The following is a 24,418-nucleotide window of genomic DNA, read 5'->3' as shown; positions in this document are numbered from 1 at the left end:
GTTTCAACCCTATGCCCTATTTGTCTTACATCAGATCTAAGTTCAGTCAATTCCTTGAGCAAGGGTTGTATAGTAGATTCCAGCAAAGATTTCATATAATACCTAGTGAGAGGAGCCGAGTCTTCTGAAGTGGACCCGCAGTCCGAGTCGCCTGGGCCTTCGTCAGAGAGATCATTAGCCACAGAAGTCTCCTCACTACGGTCTTTCTGTTTGTCTGAAGGTTGTGGCATTCCCAATTTTTTTTTTAGGAATTTATCCAAGTCTCCCTTAGATGTGGTAGACAGAGTTGAAGAGGTTTGACGTTGAAGGCTTTTCGCCCGTATTTTTTGATCTGTGCGAACCATTATAAAGCGGCTGATTACGGGCGGTTGTAGACACCACTTAGTTACATCGAAAAAGTCAATATATCAGCATATTTATGTGGCTTTGGGCATAATTATGAAATTTATGAACCAAGCATTGTAGAAATGTAGTACCAAGTTTTACCAGCAGATGGAGCTCTCACTCCACAAATTGTTAATGCCCAGCATGTGGTCAGCTTATTATTGCCTCAGACACTGTGAATTGCTTCCCAAATTGTAGTTAGGGGAATAAAGAATAATCAATTCAAATGTTCCTAGGGTTCAGATGATTATGAGATAGTGCCAAAGTCTTAGCAAGTTTCTCTCCAGACACTTGGGGGTTAACCGAGCCCTCAGCTGAAGAGAGCAGCAACAGGAGCCGAAGCACCAGTGTATTGGCGCCTCTCCCGCTCCCTGGGCTTCGTGGGCGGAGCTATACAGAGGAAGATGGCGCCAGGGCAAGCAGAGACAATCACCACCGGGCCTCACCCACTGATCCCCCTCTGTCCGTCCGGGCACGGAACCCCGGGCACCAGCCGATGACTCCCGCGCCGCTCAAGGAGCGGCGCCAGGTATGTCGTCACCGCCTTCTTGTCCTGCGCTTACCAGGAAGCTCGGGCCCTGCAGCCGCCCTCCGCGCCGGTTCTCCTTGATTGCTGGTGGACCGACCGGTACAATCTCCCAGGGTCTCCCGGAGCTGCACGTCTCACAGGGGTGCCGGCGGCTCACCCGGAGCAGCACAGGTGCTACAGGCCAAGCGGGGAGCCCCACAGCCGCTCCAGCCGCGCCGCACCAAACTCTCCTCAAAGTCCTTCTCGCTCTTCCCAGCCGGCACCGAGGTGAAAATGATCCGGTGTCTCCACAGAGAGGTCACTAGGGGTTACAGCTTCTTAAAATAATAAAAAAGCTGTTTTTTTTAGCGTTTTTCGTGACCTGGGAGCAGGAGCAATGATCAAACACATCCAGCCATGCCAGAGCCCAGGCCACGCCCCCCTTATATATTTTTTAAAGGAAATTACAATCAAATGTCCCCAATCCCTTTTTCCCTTCTCCCATTCCATAATGCTGGGGTAAGATTATCTCTACAGAGACCCCTGTACAGGAATATTAGGGCTCCAGCGACATCACATCTATTATACAGAGAATAGTGCTATCTCCATAGCTCTGTACACAAGGACATAGAGATCAGACAAGGTCCTCATATTCAGGCAGCTTCTATTTTACTCCCCTCCGTACACCTCGTACACGTGCGGCTCCGCTCCGTACGCCTCGTACATGCGCGGCTCCGCTCCGTACACCTCGTACACGCGGCTCTGCTCCATACACCTCGTACACACGTGGCTCCGCTCCGTACACCTCGTACACACGTGGCTCCCATCCGTACACCTCGTACACGCGCGGCTCCGCTCCGTACACCTCGTACACGCGCGGCTCTGCTCCGTACACCTCGTACACACGCGGCTCTGCTCCGTACACCTCGTACACACGCGGCTCTGCTCCGTACGCCTCGTACACGCGCGGCTCCGCTCCGTACGCCTCGTACACGCGCGGCTCCGCTCCGTACGCCTCGTACACGCGCGGCTCCGCTCCGTACGCCTCGTACACGCGGCTCTGCTCCGTACACCTCGTACACACGCGGCTCTGCTCCGTACACCTCGTACACGCGCGGCTCCGCTCCGTACACCTCGTACACGCGCGGCTCTGCTCCGTACACCTCGTACACGCGCGGCTCCGCTCCGTACACCTCGTACACGCGCGGCTCCGCTCCGTACACCTCGTACACGCGCGGCTCCGCTCCGTACACCTCGTACACGCGCGGCTCCGCTCCGTACACCTCGTACACGCGCGGCTCTGCTCCGTACACCTCGTACACGCGCGGCTCCGCTCCGTACACCTCGTACACGCGCGGCTCCGCTCCGTACACCTCGTACACGCGCGGCTCCGCTCCGTACACCTCGTACACGCGCGGCTCCGCTCCGTACACCTCGTACACACGCGGCTCTGCTCCGTACACCTCGTACACACACGGCTCCGCTCCGTACACCTCGTACACACACGGCTCTGCTCCGTACACCTCGTACACACGCGGCTCTGCTACATCCACACTGTAAACCCCTCCTGACCCCACACATAAACTTCAGCTCATCCAGCACCATGACAACCAGCACAGCAGAGTCCTGCATCCACTGAGGCCCCTGATCATGTGACCCCTGACTCCTCCCCTCCTGTGACCTCATCACAGGTCCTGTGGGCACAGAGCAGCCATATATGTGGTGGCGGCTCTGCAGGTGGAGGTATGTGGAGATCCCCCGTTATTCTCTATTATTTCTTCCTCTTCCTTCTATGTCGCCTCCGTACTCCGCTGCGCTGTACACACATTATTATCACCGTCCCCATCGGGCCTCACTCTCCCCTTAGTCTTCCTTCACACCTGTTCACATTTGCCGCCTTCTCCTCTGTGTAATGATGTTTTTCATCCGTTTTTTTAGGAATATTTAACCCCTTGGCGTCGGGCGATTTACCAATTTTGCTCTTTAGAGCCGTAGCTTTTTTATTTTTCGCCTGCCGCCGTACGAGACCGTGATCTCTGAGCCGAGTCGTAATTTTGATTCGCTCCGTTTACTTTACTGTATAATGTACCGAAAAATGTGAAAAAAAAGATCCAAGCGCGATAAATTGGGGGAAAAAGAACTAAATTCTGCCGTTGTTTTGTTTTCTTGCAGCCGTCATTATTTGGTATCGATGACCTAGATATAAGTCACTATGATGACGGTGATACCAAAATTATTAAATGTTGTATTTTTTTTTAATTATTCAGAATTTTGTAAATGACATTTTAGTCTGTTTCGCCATTTTCGGAGGCGTTTTTAATTCCCTATAATTTTTGATGATATAATCCGCCCCTCCCCCCACACACTCACTGCCCTGGACAGTAATCGTTCTCAATTTTGTTCCCCCACAGTTATAGTGCCGCTCCCCACTACCATGGTTATTTTTGTCCTTTTTTTTTTTTTTTGCTGTAATCTATGGGATGCAATTCAGACCAAACTTCTTTTAGTCCTCATAATGCAGATTTGCGTAGCACTTGATACCAGTTTCCCTGCGCCAATGACAATCCACAGGCTGGACAAAATAAAATATAAAAATAAAAAGGCAACACCCGCGTCTTCCTTCGGTGATTTCATGTCTTTGTACAACAGAGCTTGGAGTTTGTGACTAGTGTTGAGCGAATTTGTTCGGCATTTCAAATTTGGGTTCGTGTTCGGGGTTGCGTGGAAAATCAGGGATGTTCATGGACGGAGCTGATTTTTTGGCACGAACCACGAACCCGAATTTGAAATGCCGAACAAATTCGCTCAACACTATTTGTGACTTGAGAAAGTCATGAAGATGGAACACTTTGATAGACTGATCTGCCTCTATCCATGACTTCAGTGAATTTGTCAATGAGGATGGTCTCTGGGACGTAACTCTCCACTGGGAGCAGCCCTCCTCCTTCAGTTTTGCTGCTTCATGGTTTGGCTTGCTGCCTCTTAGTGTGGCTTGGCCCACCACTTTTACTTCCTGGCATTGACTGGCCTTTCGCTTTGTGCCTCTTGGCATAGCTTGGCCCTCCGGTTTCTGCCTTTTGGCATATCTTGTAAAGAGAGGAGAGAACAAGGCGCAATGGGTGACTCAGTATTGCAATTGTTAGGCTGTGTGCCCACGTAGCATTTTTCAAGCGTATATGCTGCGGAATTTCCGCAGCGTAAACACTTGAAAAACGCATGTACTCAAGGGGTTAATATAGAGGTATTACTCTGTATCTGGCCCCGCCCCTTTTAAGTAATTGTATACCTAGTCAAATGTATATAAGGATCAATTGTTTGCTGCTTGTCACACCTGATGAAGGTGGCTGTGTACACCGAAACGCGTTGTGTGTATATTAATAAATCAGTCCTTTTAATATTTTTGCCCTGTTATTGGCGCTCTGGTACCGCTATTCATATTCACTTTTGGCATATCTTGGCCTTCTGCTTTGTGCCTCTTGGCATAGCTTGGCCCTCCGCTTTCTGCCTTTTTGCATATCTTGGCCCTCTGCTATGTGCCTCTTGGCATTGCTTGGCCCTCCGCTTTCTGCCTTTTGGCATAGCTTTGCCCTCCATTTCATGCCTTTTGCAATGACTTGGCCTTCTGTTTCATGCCTCTTAGACTATCTTGACCCTCCATTTCATGCCTCTTGGCATGACAGCCTTCTGCTTTGTGCCTCTTGGCATAGCTTGGCCCTCTGCTTTCTGCCTTTTGGCATACCTTGGCCCTTTGCTTTGTGCCTCTTGGCATAGCTTGGCCCTCCGCTTTCTGCCTTTTGGCATATCTTGGCCTTCTGCTTTGTGCCTCTTGGCATAGCTTGGCCCTCCGCTTTCTGCCTTTTGACATACCTTGGCCCTTTGCTTTGTGCCTCTTGGCATAGCTTGGCCCTCCGCTTTCTGCCTTTTGGCATATCTTGGCCTTCTGCTTTGTGCCTCTTGGCATAGCTTGGCCCTCCGCTTTCTGCCTTTTGGCATATCTTGGCCCTCTGCTATGTGCCTCTTGGCATTGCTTGGCCCTCCGCTTTCTGCCTTTTGGCAAATTGCTTTGCCCTCCATTTCATGCCTCTTGCAATGACTTGGCCTTCTGTTTCATGCCTCTTTGACTATCTTGACCCTACATTTCATGCCTCTTGGCATGACAGCCTTCTGCTTTGTGCCTCTTGGCATAACTTGGCCCTTTGCTTTCTGCCTTTTGGCATACCTTGGTCCTCTGATTTGTGCCTCTTGGCAAAGCTTGGCCCTCCGCTTTGTGCCTTTTGGCATATCTTGGCCTTCTGCTTTGTGCCTCTTGGCATAGCTTGGCCCTCCGCTTTCTGCCTTTTGGCATATCTTGGCCCTCTGCTATTGTGCCTCTTGGCATTGCTTGGCCCTCCGCTTTCTGCCTTTTGGCATAGCTTTGCCCTCCATTTCATGCTTCTTGCAATGACTTGGCCTTCTGTTTCATGCCTCTTAGACTATCTTGACCCTCCATTTCATGCCTCTTGGCATGACGGCCTTCTGCTTTGTGCCTCTTGGCATAGCTTGGCCCTCTGCTTTCTGCCTTTTGGCATACCTTGGCCCTCTGCTTTGTGCCTCTTGGCATAGCTTGGCCCTCCGCTTTCTGCCTTTTGGCATATCTTGGCCCTCTGCTTTGTGCCTCTTGGCATTGCTTGGTCCTCCACTTTTTGCCTCTTGGCATAGCTTGGCCCTCCATTTCATGCCTCTTGCAATGACTTGGCCTTCTGTTTCATGCCTCTTCGTGTGTCTTGACCCTCCATTTCATGCCTCTTGGCATGACAGCCTTCTGCTTTGTGCCTCTTGGCGTGGCATCGCGCCATTGTCTCATGCTTTTTGACATGGCTTGGCTTGTCATTTCTTACCTCATGGCATGGCTTGGCCCGCTGCCTCATGCCTCATGGCATGGATTGTCCCGTAGCCTCATGGCGTGGCTTCAAGCTTCTTTTTGGGACAATAGTGTTTGTCCCTGTATTCTGAAGGATAGCAGTAGTCTGCTATGGTACAATCCGCTACAGAGGAGGGATCCAGCCACTACCACTTCATATGGATTAATTTGTTTCCTATCCCCATCCATGAAATATTTTGCTGTGAAAGGGAATAGAATAATGTGATACATTTTGGCAATAGCTCTTAGTTCAGATAAGCAAACTGGCACATAATCTGGAAAAACCGGTTAAAACCCAGGTTACGGTCGTAGTTTGGAGTCTCAGAACAGGCTGATCTGCACTAATTTTAGGGAGTGGAGAAACCAAAGAATAAATTAAAACCTCTCATTCCCAGGCAAGAATTTTCCATGAAGGGTACTTGAAATCATTGAGGTAATAGTGTTTTAATTTCCTTGGATTAGGGCAATTTGAGTTGTATCATCCCATAAAGATTTGCATCATAGGACTATCTCTATGTGTTACATCCTAGAGTAGTGAGTATACTAAGGGTACTGTTGTACATAAAGTCACTAACCCAGTTTCTTCTACTATGGATAGTGGTCACTCAGCTGGAACCAGCTGGCCATATGTTTGGATTGTTTGCTATACTCTATGATGGTGTGATTTTGGAGCTTCTAAATGAGATCTACGTTACCATAAGTTGTAAACAGTATAGATTACCCCTGAATATGTAATCGGACATCTCTGATAATTTTTTTATTGACTCTGGGAGACATTGTACAACCCCTGGCAAAAATTATGGAATCACCGGGCTCGGAGGATGTTCATTCAGTTGTTTAATGTTGTTGAAAAAAAGCAGATCAGAGACATGGCACAAAACTAAAGTCATTTCAAATGGCAACTTTAGGGCTTTAGGGCTTTAAGAAACACTAAAAGAAATCAAGAATAAAAATGTGGTACTCAGTAAGGGTAATTTTTTTCAGACCAAGCAGAGGGAAAAAATTATGGAATCACTCAATTACCAAGTGTTGGGATACACTCTCTTCCAGGCAGCGCTTCAGGTATACAAAAGCAATGCGGTCGGGTCCAAACAGCTGAAGTTTATTACTGTCATAAACTCTGGACAAAATAAAACAGCCTTTTCTTGGCATAAAAAGTAAAAATAAACACTTCACCCAACAGGATGGGTTTACCCGTTTGGATAACAGTCCTGCTCTCACAGCCTCTGGCAGATACTGGTCAACATACAAGCTGGTGTTTCCACCTCCACCCATAGACAACTTCTGATGCAGCTCAGCTGCCTTAAATAGGCCCTTCAAAATCCTGGAGTGGAATTGACCAAACGCTGGACTTCATTGGAGTAGGCCCAACCCTAAAATCCAAAATATTAGCTCTTTGTCAGTCCCAATCCACAAGACTCAAAATTAATTATTCTTTTTCCGACCAGTTCTCAATCCAAGGTTATCCTGTATTGCTTCTACTGTATGTGTTGGTTATCGAGAGTCTAATGAGCTCTGTTCGAAATAACCCTGACATCCAAGGGTTGTTATCAAAGGCATTTGCAGATCACCTTTTGGAATATTTTTCTAATCCACACATATCTATCCCTTTCCTGGTGGCGGAGTTGTACAGGCTTAGGAAGTGGTCAAACTTTAAAGTAAATGTGGACAAATCCGAAGCCCTCAACATATCGTTGCTCTCACAGAAGATTCAAACATAATTTCCTCTTTAGATGGCCTGACAACTCAATCAATTATTTCATATTTCTTCAGATCTTTCCAGGTTATTCATTCTGAATTTTCAGTCATTTTTGTCCAGACTGGAGAGGGAATCAACATCATAAAAATGACAATCCCTCCAAGGTTGCTATATCTTCTCCAGATCCCAATACATATTCCCTCTCCTTTCTGGAATAAAGTCCAACACATTCTCAATTACTTCTTGTGGTCCTCGAGCCGTCCTAGGATCAGATTCAGTACACTAACCAGAACCAAGGACGCTGGTGGCGTGGGATTACCTGATTGTCGTAGATACTTTCAAGAGGCTGCTCATTCCTGAATCCTTGATCTGGTTCATGGACCGCCCTCTAAGTGTTGGGTTATCATTGCCCAAGACACCTGTCCCCTCTCCATTCCCTCTCTACCATGGATCTGGCATCATGTTCCCCTTCATAAGGATGTCTCATTATCATTTAGCTTGAGTCATACTCTCAAAACTGTCTCACCTCCAGGGTCCTTTGATTGACCCTTATGGCACTCTATCCTTCATCACAGATAATCCCAGATTTTCACCAGGTGCTTCCGCTAGCTCATTTTTAAATAACTAAAAAAAAAACACTATGCTTTTACCAGGTTGCCCCACAGGGCCTCCTTCTAGCCCTCACATCCATTATACGAGGCGGACTCCCCACAGTGCGCCAAAATTTTGAATATATTCAATTACAGCACTTTTACCGCTCCATAGTAAACAGTTCAGACTCAGCGAGACCCCATCAAGATTTGAAAAGCTATGTATTTCTTTAACGAACATGCAACACACAATTTCAATCCTAAATAAACTGCTTTCAATTACCTGGAATCTCTCCCCCACTTCTGAAGAGTCTGGCAGTCGGAGTTGCAACTAAAATTCTCAAACGATCAATGGAATAGATGTTTCCATCTCTCCCATAAATCGCTCATTGCAACCAAAGCCCAAGATTATCTCCAGGTGGTATTGAGTCCCTCTGTTCTAGACAGGTGGTGTCCAAACACTTCTAATGTATGTTGGCTTTATGGGGCATGTGAGGGCACTTTAGTCCATATATGGTGGTCTTTCGGAGAGTTTGGAAGGGCGTCCTCAGGATAATTTGGAAAGTTACTGGTTATAACAATTCCTAAAAAAACAAAACCGAAGCTATACTACTATTTATGTTCTCCATGTCAGGAATTACCTTTTAAAAAATCGCTTTTGAGACCCCTGCTCCAGGCAGGTAAAACAATCATCCCCAGTCACTGGAAATCCACTGAAGTTCTATCCCTCGAGGAATGGTTCATAGAAATTGCAGGAACCCAACTCATGGAATTACTAATCACTCATTCCCAGGAAGAGAGGAGTAAAATAGCCACCAAGTGGTTTCATTGGGATGCTTTCCTAGCTTCTCCTTTTTATAGGTCCATTGGAAGATAATATATTCTTCAACTAAAATGCTAGTACCTCTCCTCTCTCTTAATCACTACTGAGTATGATGTCCGCTCTTGGCCCCCTCCACTATTGTCTTTTGCCTGCTTTCTCACCTATCCCCCTTTACATTTTCTTACTCTGATCTGCTTATATGTTCCCGATACAGACGGTGAATCCCGATTCCCTATGACTCTCTTCTCAGTACTACTGTGTTCTCATGATTATTAGACCCTAAAATATCTTTGGAGGACTTTTATACATTTGTACTGTATAGTTATGACCTGGCTAGGTCACTCAGTGTATCTGCGACCTCTGCGATGTTTATTAATCTGTAATATGTTTTTTTCTCTCTGTATGTTAACATTTTTCAATAAAAATTCTACATTAGGGAAAAAAAAAAATCCCGGAATGGAGATATGGGAATGGCCAGTCCCACCCAGCACTGAACTATTGTACCCAATTTATTATATATTTTAGGAGTCTGAGTCGGTCCATTTTATACCGACTCCACCAAAATGTGTCACGGTTCCTCCCCTCAAGGTGTCTGGGATGCAGTTACTGACAGCTCAGCCGTCCAGTCTGGTGTGGGGGCGTGCTGGAGCTGTCAGTACTGTGATTAACAGCTCGACCATCCAATCTGGTACAGGGACGTGCTGAAGCTGTCAGTGTCTTGATTGGGAGGCACTGGCTATTTCCAGGTGTTCATTGTTCCAGGTGATTGCCAGGCTACTTTGCTGAGCTGTTTCTCCCAGACCTCTGCCAAACATACATTCAGCTGGAGTGAGGTTTGTTCTCTGTGCCCAAGTGTTCTGTGTTCTGATCTTCTGCTGCCTGACCCTCTGGACTGTGTTCTGACTATCTTGTCCTTTGGCTTTGTTCCTCTTTCTCTTGGTATTGACCCTGGACTGTGACCTGACTTACGCCTCTGTCTTTTCCCTTGGTATCTACGTGCTCTCTTGGTATTGGCCCTGGAACGTCTGACTATCTTCCTTACGGTCGCTCCGTGAGTTAGTGACTAGCGTCACAAAATGGACACTGACTTTACGACTCCGACTCCACGGCCCTGGTTATACGATGGACAAATTTTGCTTATACTTTGGTAAACCAGTTCAGTTTGTCTGTGCTCCGAGTAGGAGTAGGTAAAACCAGTACAATTTCAGTCTTTTCTACTAGTAGGAGTTATATTACGGTAAAACAAGCACCATTTCAGTCTTTACTACTAACTGTGAACTTATAAAATAGCAAAACAAGTACACTCTTGTCCCGTATTATATAGCATCCTCTTGTTATATATAGTGCCATTTATTATTACATAGCATCCTGTATTCTGTATACTGCTGTACATAAGAGAAAACATTGTCTCTGTCCTTTTGCACCTGCAGGTGTGCACCAGAGCATTTTTGTGTTAATCACGTGACCTATCAAGGGTATCATGTGATACATTAGGTACTGGAGGCCCACGCTCTCTAAACTGCACAGTGCCCTTGCTATTCTTAATCCACCCCTGAGCACAAATGATGGTTGATCCATAATAGGGTAATGTTTGTTTCTCTGAAATCTCTCATTGATGATGGGGTGAAGAGTAAAAGGATAACTACTTACCTGTAACTTGATTTTCCGAAACCCAATTCCCTCCTTTTTACTTATAGTTGGTTTAGGGTTTTTGCCCTTCCTTATATTTCAAGGATAGCTGAAATATTTACAATGATTATGATATCTGTTACGATTCCACCCCTCAGTGTGTCCGGGATGCGGTTACTGGCCGGTCAGCCGTCCGGTCTGGTACAGGGGCGTGCTGAAGCTGTCGGTAATTTGATTGAAGGCTCAGTGTCCAGTCTGGTGCAGGGGTGTACTGAGCTGTTGGTGTTTTGATTGAGAGCTCGGCCGCCAATCTGAGACTGGGAGGTGCTGGCTGTTCATTGTCCCAGGTGATTGCCAGGCTACTTAACTGGGCTGTTAGTCCCAGACGTACATTCAGCTTGTGTGAGGATTGACTCTATGTGCTGTAAGGCGGCGCTAGTCATCATCCTGGGGGATACTCGAACCTGTGGGGTTGAACACACAGCAAACACAAACCGTTTACAACCCACAGTTCACACAGAGACCATGCACTTGACAATTGCGCTGCTCAGCCCCTGGAACATTAGTCAATGACATCAGCCCATTCCTCAGGGACCTACTATCTGCCATTGTCACTGACTTCGTCAAGTCACATTTCCGGGTCGTAAACTTGTCCGCCCTCCCCCCGCTCCCAGCAGTCAGTCATAACCTTGTCAGACCTCCCCCGCTCCCAGCGGTCAGTCGAAACCCTGTCAGGTCTCCCCCGCTCCCAGCGGTCAATACAGCAGTGCGACTCACATGCCCTGGTATCTAAGGTCCGGTTCGACTCCGTACTGTCCCGCACTCCATTGGGTCATTTGTATGGGTCACCCAAACCTGAGTCACTGGAGGTCTCACTACCTCTAAACCCACACCCACTACTCTCAGGACATCTTGAAAGGTCCCTAACTTCAGCTGATCTGATATTTAGGGGGCCCTTTCTCCGTCTGGTCTCACACTTTCTAGACGGCTGCCATCTTCTGCTGCTCAGATGATGCTGTCTACCCACTCGCAGTCTAGCGAGATTCAACTTTTCCACCTCTCGCAGGTAGGTCACTCGGTACTCCACCAGCATGCTCATATCTGCAAGACTTTCTTCCTTTCCTACAGCGTAGAACGATACCATGCCGTCTTCATCCGGTATCCAGTCCTGACGATCACGTGGACTGCTTACTTTCACCACACCAGACTTCTTCACCATCATCTGCATGGCTCGGCCATTTCTCCCAATGAGCTCTCTCACCAGAACATGAGACACCCGGATGACCTCTTTACGCAGACTGTGAGCCTTCCTCATCAGCTCCAGTTGTCTAGCGGCTTGCTCCGTCTTCAACCGGAGAAACCGCTTCGTGCGAATACATTGCCAATGTATTTCACTTAGGATTGCCAACCTCTTCACTGTGACTTCAGTAGTGGACAGGACCACCAGCTGTTTAGCCTCTGAGGTCAAGTACACCTTACAGGCTCCCACGGCCTTCTTAAACTCTGCATGCATGGACTCACTGGTGCATTCTTCCCTCAAATCCTCGGGTACATCTACGAGGCACTTGTACCGAGACGTTTCGGTCTCACCAGTGGTTTCCAGACGATCAACCAGCTCAGGTTTCAGGGACAGCTGACTTCCAGCTTCTTCACCCTGTATGCTTCCCCTGAGCTGACTCACAGCCACAACTTCACAAATTTTCTTCCTGACCACTTCCATTTCCCTTTTATCTTCTTTTACCATACTCTTAGCTCTCCTCAGGTCCACCTTCTCATGGCATAAGGGAGCGAGTGCAACTTGTTTGCCCTTTCCCTTCTCCAAGGAGGCCTCTTTCACTGCGTGACACTTTGCTAGGCAACCTTTGAGCTCTAAAACTTCTTCTTCTAGCTCAGCTACTCGCCTCTCAGCAGCCCATCTCTGAAGCTCTTCCTGCTTCAACTGCTCCTTCATCAGTAGAGTTCCCTCAGACCTCTCTGTCTCCAAGGCGCTCACTCGGCTCTCAACAGCCAGTCTCTCAAGCTTCTCTTGCGTCCACTGGGCTCGTAGCAACTCCTTGAGCTCCTTGATCTCGGCTCCTACATCCACCGAATCATCCGAGCTCACATCACTCAAAGAGGTATCTGCTTCATACCTCCCATCACCAGCGACCAACTCCTGGCTCTGGTCTGTGGCTTCTCCGATGGACTCCTCCATCTTTTTTTTTTCCGCTCCGCTTCCATCTTGCTGAGCCTTTCCTTAAGGCACGTCTCTGCCCTCTGGAGATTATCACAGGACACCTGTAGCTCCTTCACCTGAGCTTCCAGACCTAGGGTCTTTCCACGGAGATCACCATTTTCAGCACGGGTGTCCTGCAGGGTGGTCTCAACCACTTGGCGCCCGTGCTCTGCATCCGCCTTATCCTCCTCTAGTTTTACTTTAACCTTGAGGAGATCCTTATACTCTCTCTTCAGTTGTTGCAGTTCCTCACTGAACTTTTCATGCCTCTTTTCTGCCTCTTTCAGGGTGGATAGCTCCCGGTCTCGCTGGTACAGAGAGTCCTCCAGCCGCTCCTTCTCCTGCATTAGAGGCTTTACTTGGTCCTGGAATTGCTGCAGCTCCCTCATGAGTTCTCCATACCCCTTTTTGGAGTCACACAGCTCCTGGTTGAACTGTTCGCGCAGTTGTTCTAGTTCCTGATCACGTTCAGAAACTCCATCCTGCTGCGCCTTCTTCTCAAGTTTCATCTGCAAAACCTCCTCCTTGAGTTTGCGGCGGTCCTCCTTAATTTCCAGGAACATTTCCTTCCATTGATTAACTTCCTCGTTCACCTCCTCTTCTGTATCGGAGGTTGCTACTGGCAACGTCACCTCCTCTTCTGTATCGGAGGTTGCTACTGGCAACGTCACCTCCTCTTCTTCTAAAAGAGGATCCACCCTTGAAACAATGGCACACACCATTACATCTCCTTTATTTTCATTTTCAGCTAAGACTACCTGAGCAACCTTTTTATGGCCCTTGCGCCGTCGACACGAGGTTGACTTTCTCACCTCATCTATCCCCTCCTGACTGACCTCTCTTTCTACTTCCGTAGTATCACCGTCAGCTATGGGGTCTGTGTCATTCCCTATGGTGTTGTGGACTAACAGGTCACCTCCCACTTTGACGTCACCCCCTTCCACTGGAGCTACCCCGTTATCAACGGTCACATTGTCATTCTTGGGAGGTCCCAACCCGCAACCAGTAACAATTTCCAGTTTTCTACACTCCACACTCTTGTGAAAATCCCCCCCTTTTTTAGACTCCGTCCCCTTTTTAACAACCACACCTGTAAGGGAATTTTTACAAAAAACATCAGCGACAGTCTTAGGACTCAGTTCACAACATCTCTTACCACCTCCCCGGGCACTCTGGGACAACACTGGCGCCCCCGGAGAGTTCATAGAATGGTCCACTGCCGCCATTCTATACGGTGCCCACAGCTCCTGCGGTTCCTGCACCATGTCCTGTAAAAGTTTCTCAAATACCTGATGTGAGTCCTGTCACTGTTTCTCAAATGCCTGCTGCTGCGACTCCACCAGGCATTTCAATCGCTCAACAGCTTCAGACTCATTTGCTGCTCCTTTCACAGCCATCTTTATCAGCTCCTGCATTTCTTCAGGACACTCCACTATGCCGAAGAGCGATTTCACTCGGTCATCTAACCCCTTCTCCGTTCCGTCTGGAGATACTGCACCATTCATGGCCATCGCGGTACACACTAGACACTTTACACCGCTCTCCCCGAAAAATTTTCGTGGCCCCGCCCTTCGCAACCGCGCCGAGTTGCAGCCAGATGCTTTAAACTTCGTGAGCCCCGCCGAGCCACAGCAAACCAGGTTTGAGTGCGACGACAATCTTCGCAACCCCGCCGAGTTGCAGCCAGATGCTTTACCACACTCGTCGACCTGTGCCGTTGCCGCTAGCAACCGGGCTGCAGTTGCCCCCAGCAACCAGACTGCAGTTGCCCCCAGCAACCAGACTGCAGTTGCCCCCAGCAACCAGACTGCAGTTGCCCCCAGCAACCAGACTGCAGTTGCCCCCAGCAACCGGACTGCAGTTGCCCCCAGCAACCGGACTGCAGTTGCCCCTAGCAACCGGACTGCGGTTGCCCGCATCCTCGAACCACATGTAAGGCAGCACTAGTCATCATCCTGGGGGATACTTGCTTCGCTGCGTCAATCAATGCACACGTGCAATATCTTTCCGTTTTTCACAATGCTGCAGTTTATTACTTCATAAACTGCATATGACCGGGTCCAACTCAGTGGCACGCCGACACACATATATACAATATTCATGAGCCAAGTGGCACACAGGCCCACTTGCTCCAGGTACAGCCTTCAGCAAGGTAATCATATAGCAATGTCCATATAACGTAGTGTATTACCTTTGCCGGGTTTAGCTGTCTCAGTCCATTAGGTTTTCCACCACTGTGGCTTTAAGGCTTACCACACGTGGTCTCCTGACCTTATCCCGTCCAAGACCACTGGCATCTCTCACACACAGATCCAGGCTCTGTCCTCCAGGACGTTTACATTCCAGCCTCTGGCACTCCAAGGCTTACTGGCATCACGTTCACACTCTCAGCGATCCAGGCTTCACCCTCCAGGAGTCCACCAGGCTTCCCCAGGCCTCACACTAGCGGTGTTCCCCCCACACACAGGGAACAGCCTCATGCCTCTCACACGGTGTCCACACGGGAGCACCTAACACAGGAACTCCCAACACCCAGGAACTCCCAACACAGGAACACACCTGTCACAAATCACCCAGGGTTTATATATATCCTGTAGTACACACACACACAGACAGGACCTTGCTGATGTCACAGTCATGTGACCAGTCACCTGAGGGGGAAGAAAATAGCATAAACCGACATACTAAATCATTATAGCAATGCCGCTGCACCACAGTGCCTTGTGTTCTTTTTGTTGATCTTTTGTTGCCTGACCTTGGACCTCATTCTGACCATACTTTTGCTCTGATCCTCCTGGTATTTTGACATCGGACCATTACCTGACTACGCCTTTGTCTCTTCCTTCTGTTTATGACTTACCCTCCTGGCTTTTGACCTCGGACTCCTTGACTATCCCGACTCGGCTTGTTCGTGAGAAGTGACTCAATGTCACAATATCTATTTTGGAGTATTATCTCTGGCTGGCTCTTCCAGAACTACTCTGCAAACAAATGAAGTAGGAAATAGGTGTTGCCTTTTTATTTAGCTATAGACTTTTTGTGCTGTCATGGGTTCTGGAAAATCAAATTAGCGTAAATTAATTATCATTTCTTGTCTCCCCAGACATTAAAAACTCAAGCATACATGCCACCCTGCTGGGTACAAACATGCCAGGTTTTCCTTTATTATTTTTTTTGCAGTACAAAACTCATCAGTGGCCCCCAAAACACACGTATTGAAAAAAACTCATTGGTTATAAGTTGCTTGATAGTATATATAAATCTCACCATGGTGACAAGCCGAACCCATAAATTACAATATCTGATAAGAAAAATAACACATTGAAATATTGTAGAAGGTGGAAATAAAAAAAACTTTTTCCAGAACTTATTGTGGAGAGATGAGATGTATACAAATGAACGCTTCTCATATTTTATTGGCTGTAGAACGACTATTGCGCTGAGCGTAGAGGTCTTTACAGTAGTATTCGAAATAGTAGCAGTCAAATATCACTAATCAGATAAATCACTGTTTTTGGTATAAATTATATTACCACATGTCAAACAATTTACCAGTTGGTGCAGTAAATTCTAAGAAAACCAATAGACTCAGCATGCATGATCTGCAGGTTTTTGAGTCTGTGTTTGAATAATTAATTGAAAGTGGGTGTGTTCATTATAATAGCAGTGTGGAGTTCAATTAGTGTGGTCAATCATTCTGTGAAGAAACAGGTGTGAATCAGGTGGCCCTTATTTAAGGGTGAAGCCAGCACAAGTTGTACATGCATTTCTCCTTGAAAGCCTGAGAAATATGGGTCATTCGAGACATTGTTCAGAAGAACTTGCTTTGAACTTAGAAGAGCGTACTTTGATTAAAAAGTTGACTGGAGAGGGTAAAACTTATAAAGAAGTGCAGACAATGATCGGCTATTCAGCTAAAATGATGTTCAATGCTTTAAAATGGAAAGCAAAACTAGAGAGACGTGGAAGAAAACGGAAGACTACAATTCGAATGGATGGAAGAATAGCAGAATGGCAAAGGCTCAGCCAATGATCAGCTCCAGGATGATCAAAGACAGTCTCAAGTCACCTGTGAGTACTGCGACAGTTAGAAGACGCCTGTGTGATGTTAATCTCTTAGCAAGGAGTCCCCACAAAGTCCCACTGTTTAACAAAAAAAAAAAAGACGTACTGAAGTGGATACAATTTGCAAAAGAGCACATGCTCTGGCCTAAAGAGAAATGGGAAACATTTTGTGGACTGATGAAAGTAAAAAAAATTTTTGGAGGTCCAAGGGCCGCAGACGGTTCGTCAGACGACCCTCAAACTCTGCATTCAAGCCACAGTACACTCTGAAGACAGAGAAACATGGTAATGAAAGCATCATGATATGGGCATGTTTCCCTTACTATGGTCCTGGACCTATTTACCGCATACCAGGAATCATGGACCAGTTTACATATATTAAAATACTTGAATAGGTCATGTTGCCTTGATATGCCCTTGAAATGGGTGTTTCAACAAGACAACGACCCGAAACACACCAGTAAATGAGCAAAATCTTGGTTCCAGTACCACAAAATTGAGGTTATGGAGTGGCCAGCCCAATCCCCGGACCTTAATCTGATAGAACACTTGTGGGATGACTTTAAAAATGCAGTTTCTGAGTCAAAACCAACAAATGCCAAAAAATTGTGGGATGTAGTCAAAGCATCCTGGGCTGGAATAACAGTTGACAGGTGCCAGAAGTTGGTTTACTCTATGCAACATAGATGTGAAGCAGTTCTAAAAAACTGTGGGTAACAACTAAATATTAGGTTAATGATTCACAGGAATGCTAAATCCTCAAAAAATAGTACATATTTTGAGTTTGTAAAGACAAATGCAGCCCAATGTTTATTTTTTTTCTGTAAAGTAGTTAAAATTATCTAAATTTCCCTTCATGTTTTGAATTAGAAATCCATGTGCAATGTTCCCAATGCTGGAAATAACAACTAGTATAAAGATTTTGTGTTTAACTCATGTTTTTGAACACACTGTACATTGTTAAATATCTCCAAAATTATCTGAATTTATTACTGCTGTGATCCCAACTGTCAGCACAAATGTTTCTCTATATGACCTCTAGATGTATGGAGTGCTCTACCACATTTTTGTTGAATTTTGGCATCACAACTCTAGTAGTTGTATATTTTACATGGTATTTTGTATGTTTCTACACTGGCTCGTCATCTTTTCATTCAAATTACTCCAATATAGGATACTAATAATTGATCTATATAATTTTCCTGACTTGTCAAGGATGGATAGGACGAGGGACAAGATGGCGGAGAGGATATTACACCTCACCCTAGAGATCCTCTTCCGGATTACTGGAGAGGTGAGAGATTCTGATGACGTCACATTACATCATTCTTATCTATGGGAATAACAGATGGACAGAACTGGAGAGGTGAGGACTCTGGAAATGTCTGGAGAGAGATTTATTAATGTGTCTCTCCATAACCAGGATTACACAATAGTGAAGAAGACCTCTAGTGGGCGCTGTCAGGACACGGGGTCTGAGGGGTGGGGAAGACCCCTGAGCCCAATCACGGGGCCTCCACCTCACCCCCTGATACATGAGGACATCAATGACCAGAAGATCCTAGAACTCACCTACAAGATGCTTGAGCTGCTGACTGGAGAGGTGACACTGCTGGGAATGCTGGGACATTATTCAGTAACACTATGGAGGGATCGAGGGGATGACGGTATCATTGTATGTGTCAGGTTCCTATAAGGTGTCAGGATGTCGCCGTCTATTTCTCCATGGAGGAGTGGGAGTATTTAGAAGGACACAAAGATCTGTACAAGGACGTCATGATGGAGGTTCCCCAGCCCCTCACATCACCAGGTAATAGACAGGACTAAATACACACGGCCTATAATTATCTGTATGTAAAGAATGAATTCAGTCCCTGTATGTGTTTCCTCCAGATCTATCCAGTAAGAGGACAACACCAGAGAGATGTCCCCGTCCTCTTCATCCACAGGACTGTAAACAAGAAGACCCCAATGTTCCTCAGGATCATCAGGTAGATGGAGAGAAAGTGTCATGAGATCTCCCCTATGATGTGTAGACGGCTGTGATGGTCTTGTGTTCGGTCTTGTTTTATCCACCAGTATTATATGTTTTATACTTGTGTAATGAGAACGGTGGAGATGGCAGGATTAGAGCTGATCATAGATGGGACTTCTCCATCTGTCTGTGACTTTTACAATATTTGTTTCAGGGTGAAGATCTGACCCATATTAATACTACAGAGACATATGTGAGGGGTGATGAGTGGTGTAAAGAGGAGATTCCTACATATGAGTATCCCGGTGAGTAGTGACCACTAAACTGTATAAGGCCAGCATGGATACTGTTCTATTGGCAAGTGCTTTGAGTCGAAAATATCTGGAATGAGTTTGTGAAATTAATTTATGAGTTATATGAAATGAATACCACTTTATTGTGCCAATACATTTTTTTTTATAAGCTTTAAAACTAATAATGCGAAAAAAAATTGGAAACATTGGCTGAACTTTTCTGGTCCAGGAACAATGTAAATAGTATTATAAAATTACAATATAAAATTAGTCCACTCTATTTTCCTTTTCTTTTTTTTTTTAAGATACTGTATAGTGAATGGAGTTGTCAAGATATCCTAGCCCAAGCAAGTAATTAGTAGAATTTTACCGCAGTCATCGGCCTGAGTGTACCAGTAAATACCAAGAAAGGCTCGTATAATAAGGTCATAGCTCCAGGCTTTCGGTTTGGCAGTAATCACCACAGACCACTTAATATTAACCTTTCTTCATGCGAGAATTTTCTAATTTTTTTCTTTTGCAAGTTAGAGGCAAAAGAATTTAGTGTAAGCCACGAGACAAGAGCCTTGGGGCAGTATCACTTTTGCCATATGAGGCATGTTAGAGTAAGGAAGTGGCTAATGTTTTCAGGCCTGTTGAATCTCATAGGGTTTGGGAATTCTCAGAACTCATTGAAATAAAGACTTGCTGAGGGATGTGACTATGCTGGGTGGATGCAGAAGGTATCCTTATTATTATGCAGTTATGCATTCTGTTATTTGCTAGCATGTAAGAAACACCAACTGGCCAAAAAAGAAGGAGGAATCAAAATTGCTGGACAAATCATCAACCATCTTAAATATGCAGACAGTTCAACATTGACAGCAACAAGTGTAGATAGAATGAAAGAATTATTACGGAGTGTCAAGATGGAAAGCTCGAACATGGGACTGCTATTCAACATATAGAAGACAAGATATTGACCACTGCCATGTACGACCGGGACACATTTGAGATGGACGGCGACAAACTGGAAGTTGTGAAGGACTTCAACGTACTCAGATCCATGATCACTCAGGATGCAGTGACGACACCGGAAATCAATAGGAGAATACTGTAGCTATGGGCAAATCAACAATGAAGTCACTGGACAAGTTCTTCAAATCGAGGAACATTTCACTGGTGACAAAGACACGGCTCGTACATAGTCTGTTTATTTCTGTAGTTACATACGGATGCAAAACTTGGACGATAAAAAAACAGACAGAAAAAGAATCAACGCTTTTGAAATCTGGCGCTGGAGAAGAATGTTATCAATACCATGGATGGCAAGAAGAACAAACCCAATTTTGGAACAAATCAAGCCAGACATGTGACTTAAAGCAAGGATCACAAAGCTACGACTTGCCTACTTTGGACATACGAAGAGAGCAATCACTGGAGAAGGACATCATGGTCGAAAGAATAGAAGGAACAAGGCTTGGAAGAAGACCAGCAACCTGATGGCTTGAAAGAATCAAGATAACGGAGGAGAAGACTATGGTGGACCAATCTAGGCTTGCACAAGATCAATCTCTTAACAGATCATTCATCCATCAATTCGCCATGGCTCAAGATCAAGCCAAAGACTATTAAATAATAATAAGAAACCACTATATTCATGAAGAGTATAAATAAATGAGATCTTCATTATTACAATGGAGAAACTTGGAAATCACCTGTCTGTGTATTTTCTTGGTCCTCTATGATGCCAAATGAATCGCAAAAACTTTTAAGTTAGTTAGAACTGCTCTAACATGAGATATTACTGGAAGCTTCTTAGTATGGACCACTACTTTCAGAATGAATTTCACCGTGCTCATGTTATCCAGCAGACAAATCCAGGACTGGTGGTGTTCAGAACTTATTCCCGCTTATTCACCCAAGATATGGGCAGCACGGTGGCTCAGTGGTTAGCGCTGTTGCCTTGCAGCGCTGAGGTCCTGGGTTCAAATCGCAGCAAGGACAACATCTGCAAGGAGCTTGTATGTTCTCCCCATGTTTGCGTGAGTTTCCTCTGGGTTCTCCGGTTTCTTCCTACTCTCCCAAGTCATGGTAGGGAAATTAGATTGTGAGCACCAATGGGCACAGCGATGATAGTGTATATAAAGCGCTGCAGAATATGGTGTTATATAATTAATGCATAATATTCAAAAGCCAACAATAGATTATAATGGAGGGAAACATATGATACACTGGTCTTTTGTGTGTCCATTCCCAGCTTTATTTGTCTGTAGGATTCTTCACGGAGAATTTAATTAGAAAAGGCTGGTGACAGGCAACACCAAAACATGGACCTATGAAGATGTTGGTTTAATTACAAAAACAACCCAGATGGCTTTTTGGCTATCCTCTTCTGGTGCTTGTTTTGAAGTCTACTGCATGGTTGTTGCTCCAAATTATTGTTTTACCTAAAACGTAATTTTTTGCTTCATGCCTTGTAATTTGTATGAAAAGTTTTAAGTATAAAAGTTTTAAAATATCAGCATAAATTTTAGATGATTTTATTCAAAAATAAGAAAGTTGTTTCTATTCTTGGCAGATGACTGGACCTGGAGCTCAGAAGGACATTGGATATCAGATGATCGTGGTATCACACAAGAACCATACGAAGAGCACGTCATAATCCCAAATATAGCCCTTCACAGCAAAAATCTATCATCTGATCCTTTTGAACAGGTCCTATCTTCTGAGTTTTCACAGAAAGTTAAGAAAAAAAACAATCACCGAAGAGATGTCGCGAAGCAAAGTGCTCATATTGGAGAGAAGCCATTTTCTTGTTGGGAATGTGGAAAATGTTTTGAATGGAAATCATATCTTGTTAAACATGAGAAAATTCACACAGGGGAGAAGCCATTTTCTTGTTCGGAATGTGGGAAATGTTTTCGAGAGAAATCGGATCTTTTTAAACATAAGAGAATTCACACAGGAGAGAAGCCGTTTTCATGTTCAGAATGTGGGAAATGTTTTAACCAAAAATGGTGCCTTGTTACACATCAGAGAATTCACACAGGAGCAACGCCATTTTCATGTTCAGAATGTGGGAAACTTTATAACAAGAGAGCAAGTCTTGTTAGACATCAGTGGGTTCACACAGGGGTGAAGCCATATTCATGTTCAGAATGTGGGGCACTTTTTACCGATAAATCATCTCTTGCTAAACATCAAAATGTTCATACGGGCGCAATGCCATTTTCATGTTCAGAATGTGGGAAGTGTTTTAAACAGAAATCAGGTCTTGTTAAACATCAGAGAATTCACACAGGAGCAAAGCCGTATTCATGCTTAGAATGTGGAAAAACTTTTACTAATAAATCAAATCTTGATAGACATCAGTGGGTTCACACAGGCGTGAAGCCATTTTCATGTTTAGAATGTGGGGCACTTTTTACTGATAAATCATCTCTTGTTAAACATCAAAATGTTCATGCAGGGTCAATGCCGTTTTCATGTTCAGAATGTGGGAAATCTTTTAATAATAAATCACATCTCGTTAGACATCAGTGGGTTCACACTGGCGTGAAGCCATTTCCGTGTTCAGAATGTGGAAAATGTTTTAGCCAAAATTCAGATCTTCTTAGACATCAAAGAACTCACACAGCGGAAAAAGCATTTTAATTACCAAAATATGGGAAAATGTTAGTGTCACATGTCTGTCAGTATATACACTTTACTTTTTCTGAAAGGCCAAAGAGGCTGCAACACCATTAACAAGAAGCACCACTAACCAAACAACACCAAGACCAAGGAGATCTCCAAACAACGCCATGAAGACCATGGAGATCTCTAAACAAGTCATGGACAAAGTCTTTGAAAAGTACAAGTCAGGGTTGGGTAATAAAAAAATATATATATCCCAATCACTGATGATCCCCCTGGAGCACCATCAAATCCATTATCAAATGGAAAGAACATGGTACCACAACTAACCTGTAGAATGTAAGCCCACAAGGGCAGGGTCCTCTTCCCTCTGTATCAGTCTATCATTGTTGGTTTGTTTACTGTACGTGATGTCTGTATCTGGTATGTAACCCCTTCTTATGTACAGCACCATGGAATATAAATTAATAACAATAATAACTAACCTGCCAAGAGAGGGCTGCCCACCAAAACTGTCAGCCTCGGCAAGGAGGGCATTAATCAGAGAGTCAGCACAGAGACCAAAAGTAACCCTGAAGAAGCTGCAGAGTTCCCAAGCAGAAACTGGAGTATCTGTCCATATGACCACAATAAGCCGTACACTCCATAGAGGTGGCCTTTATGGAAGAGTTGGCAGAAAAAAAGCCTTTACTTACAAAAATTGTAAGGTTCGTTTTGAGTTTGCCAAAAGATACGTGGGAGACTCCGCAAATGTATGGAGGAAGGTGCTGTGGTCAGATGAGACCAAAACTGAACTTTTTGGCCACCAAGGTAAATGCTATGTCTGGTGCAAACAAAAACACAGCTCATCACCCCAAGAACACCATCCCCACAGTGGTGGGGATCACAGTTGGGACTTCATACTGTGATGGGTCACCATACTTTACTGGGGGTTGTACAGTAGGGTCATCATACTGTGCGCGTGGAGGTATTATACTGTGTTTGGGGGGCAGTTTTGTTGGCATCATACTTTATTATCGATATTATTTATTAATTCAAGGTTTTTTATCCTTTGTTTAAACACATTTACATTAGGCCATAGGGCCATATGCTTTTTACTGCTCTTACATAACATTATATTATTCCAGCATGCCCCATTTGTGATTGTTTTAATTTTATTCTAAGTTCTATTAATTAAATTGTACTTTGGGACAAGTCCTTTTTAAGTTTGTTTTCCTTAAAAGTTTCATCATTATATTTGGTAATAAGGAACAACTTCCTCAATTGTAGACATTTTTTTTTTTAATAAATATCAAGGTTGGCCCACGAATTTGTCCAAGTTTTTAATTTTGGCCCTCTGCGTATTTTGAGTTTGACATCCGTGATCTACAGTAACAACTGCATAACTTTGCAGTCTGCGATAACTTTCAATGACTTTTTACATCACTTTGGAGGAATTTCGGTAATTTTCCTTTCAGAATTATTTTCATTTGGGTACTTTGGAAGGTTTTCAAGCAAAAACTGTTCATTGAAATTTTTGCTACAACATCTCATTGAGATTCAAGTTAGGACTTCGGCTTAAACACTCTATCACCTTAATTTTTTTTTACTTTTGAGCCATTCAGAGAAAGACTTACTTGTGTGATCTTGAGACAAAGATCAGAATTCATGTTTCAGTCTGTCTTCACAACTCACGTCAGGTCCTACGGAAGCAGCACCACACCATCACACTAGTACATT

At 45.0% G+C, this 24,418-nt stretch overlaps 1 protein-coding gene across 3 annotated transcripts; it reads left to right on the top strand.

Annotated features, from left to right (window-relative positions):
* Nucleotides 1–734: 734 nt before the first annotated feature.
* Nucleotides 735–24,018, top strand: LOC141204980 (uncharacterized). Of its 3 annotated transcripts, none has more exons than XM_073664024.1 (7): nucleotides 735–913; nucleotides 18,029–18,107; nucleotides 18,237–18,416; nucleotides 18,500–18,623; nucleotides 18,707–18,804; nucleotides 19,003–19,093; nucleotides 21,642–24,018. In XM_073664024.1, exons 2-7 carry the CDS (start codon nucleotides 18,030–18,032, stop codon nucleotides 22,715–22,717), a joined length of 1,647 nt encoding a protein of 548 aa, XP_073520125.1. In that variant the 5' UTR covers nucleotides 735–913; nucleotide 18,029; the 3' UTR covers nucleotides 22,718–24,018. The 3 variants fall into 3 exon arrangements, with proteins under 3 accessions (XP_073520125.1, XP_073520124.1, XP_073520126.1); XM_073664023.1 differs by lacking the exon at nucleotides 735–913 and adding an exon at nucleotides 2,575–2,635; XM_073664025.1 differs by lacking the exon at nucleotides 735–913 and adding an exon at nucleotides 6,155–6,225.
* The last annotated feature ends 400 nt before the right edge of the window (nucleotides 24,019–24,418 follow it).

The sequence above is a fragment of the Phyllobates terribilis genome, unplaced genomic scaffold (assembly GCF_046119375.1).
Source record: "Phyllobates terribilis strain yellow unplaced genomic scaffold, ASM4611937v1 Scaffold_136__1_contigs__length_4911898, whole genome shotgun sequence".
Lineage (NCBI taxonomy): Eukaryota > Metazoa > Chordata > Amphibia > Anura > Dendrobatidae > Phyllobates > Phyllobates terribilis.
The sequence above is the reverse complement of the archived record's forward strand: the minus strand, read 5'-3'. Positions and strand labels throughout refer to the sequence as shown.

What these genes read in the sequence shown, in the direction of transcription:
- LOC141204980 (XM_073664023.1), top strand. Translation starts at nt 2,610, where the DNA reads ATGTGGTGGCGGCTCTGCAGGTGGAG. An exon ending in TGGCGGCTCTGCAGGTGGAG is followed by an intron (nt 2,636 to 18,028) that starts GTATGTGGAGAT and finishes TGACTTGTCAAG; the next exon opens with GATGGATAGGACGAGGGACA. An exon ending in TCCTACATATGAGTATCCCG is followed by an intron (nt 19,094 to 21,641) that starts GTGAGTAGTGAC and finishes TATTCTTGGCAG; the next exon opens with ATGACTGGACCTGGAGCTCA.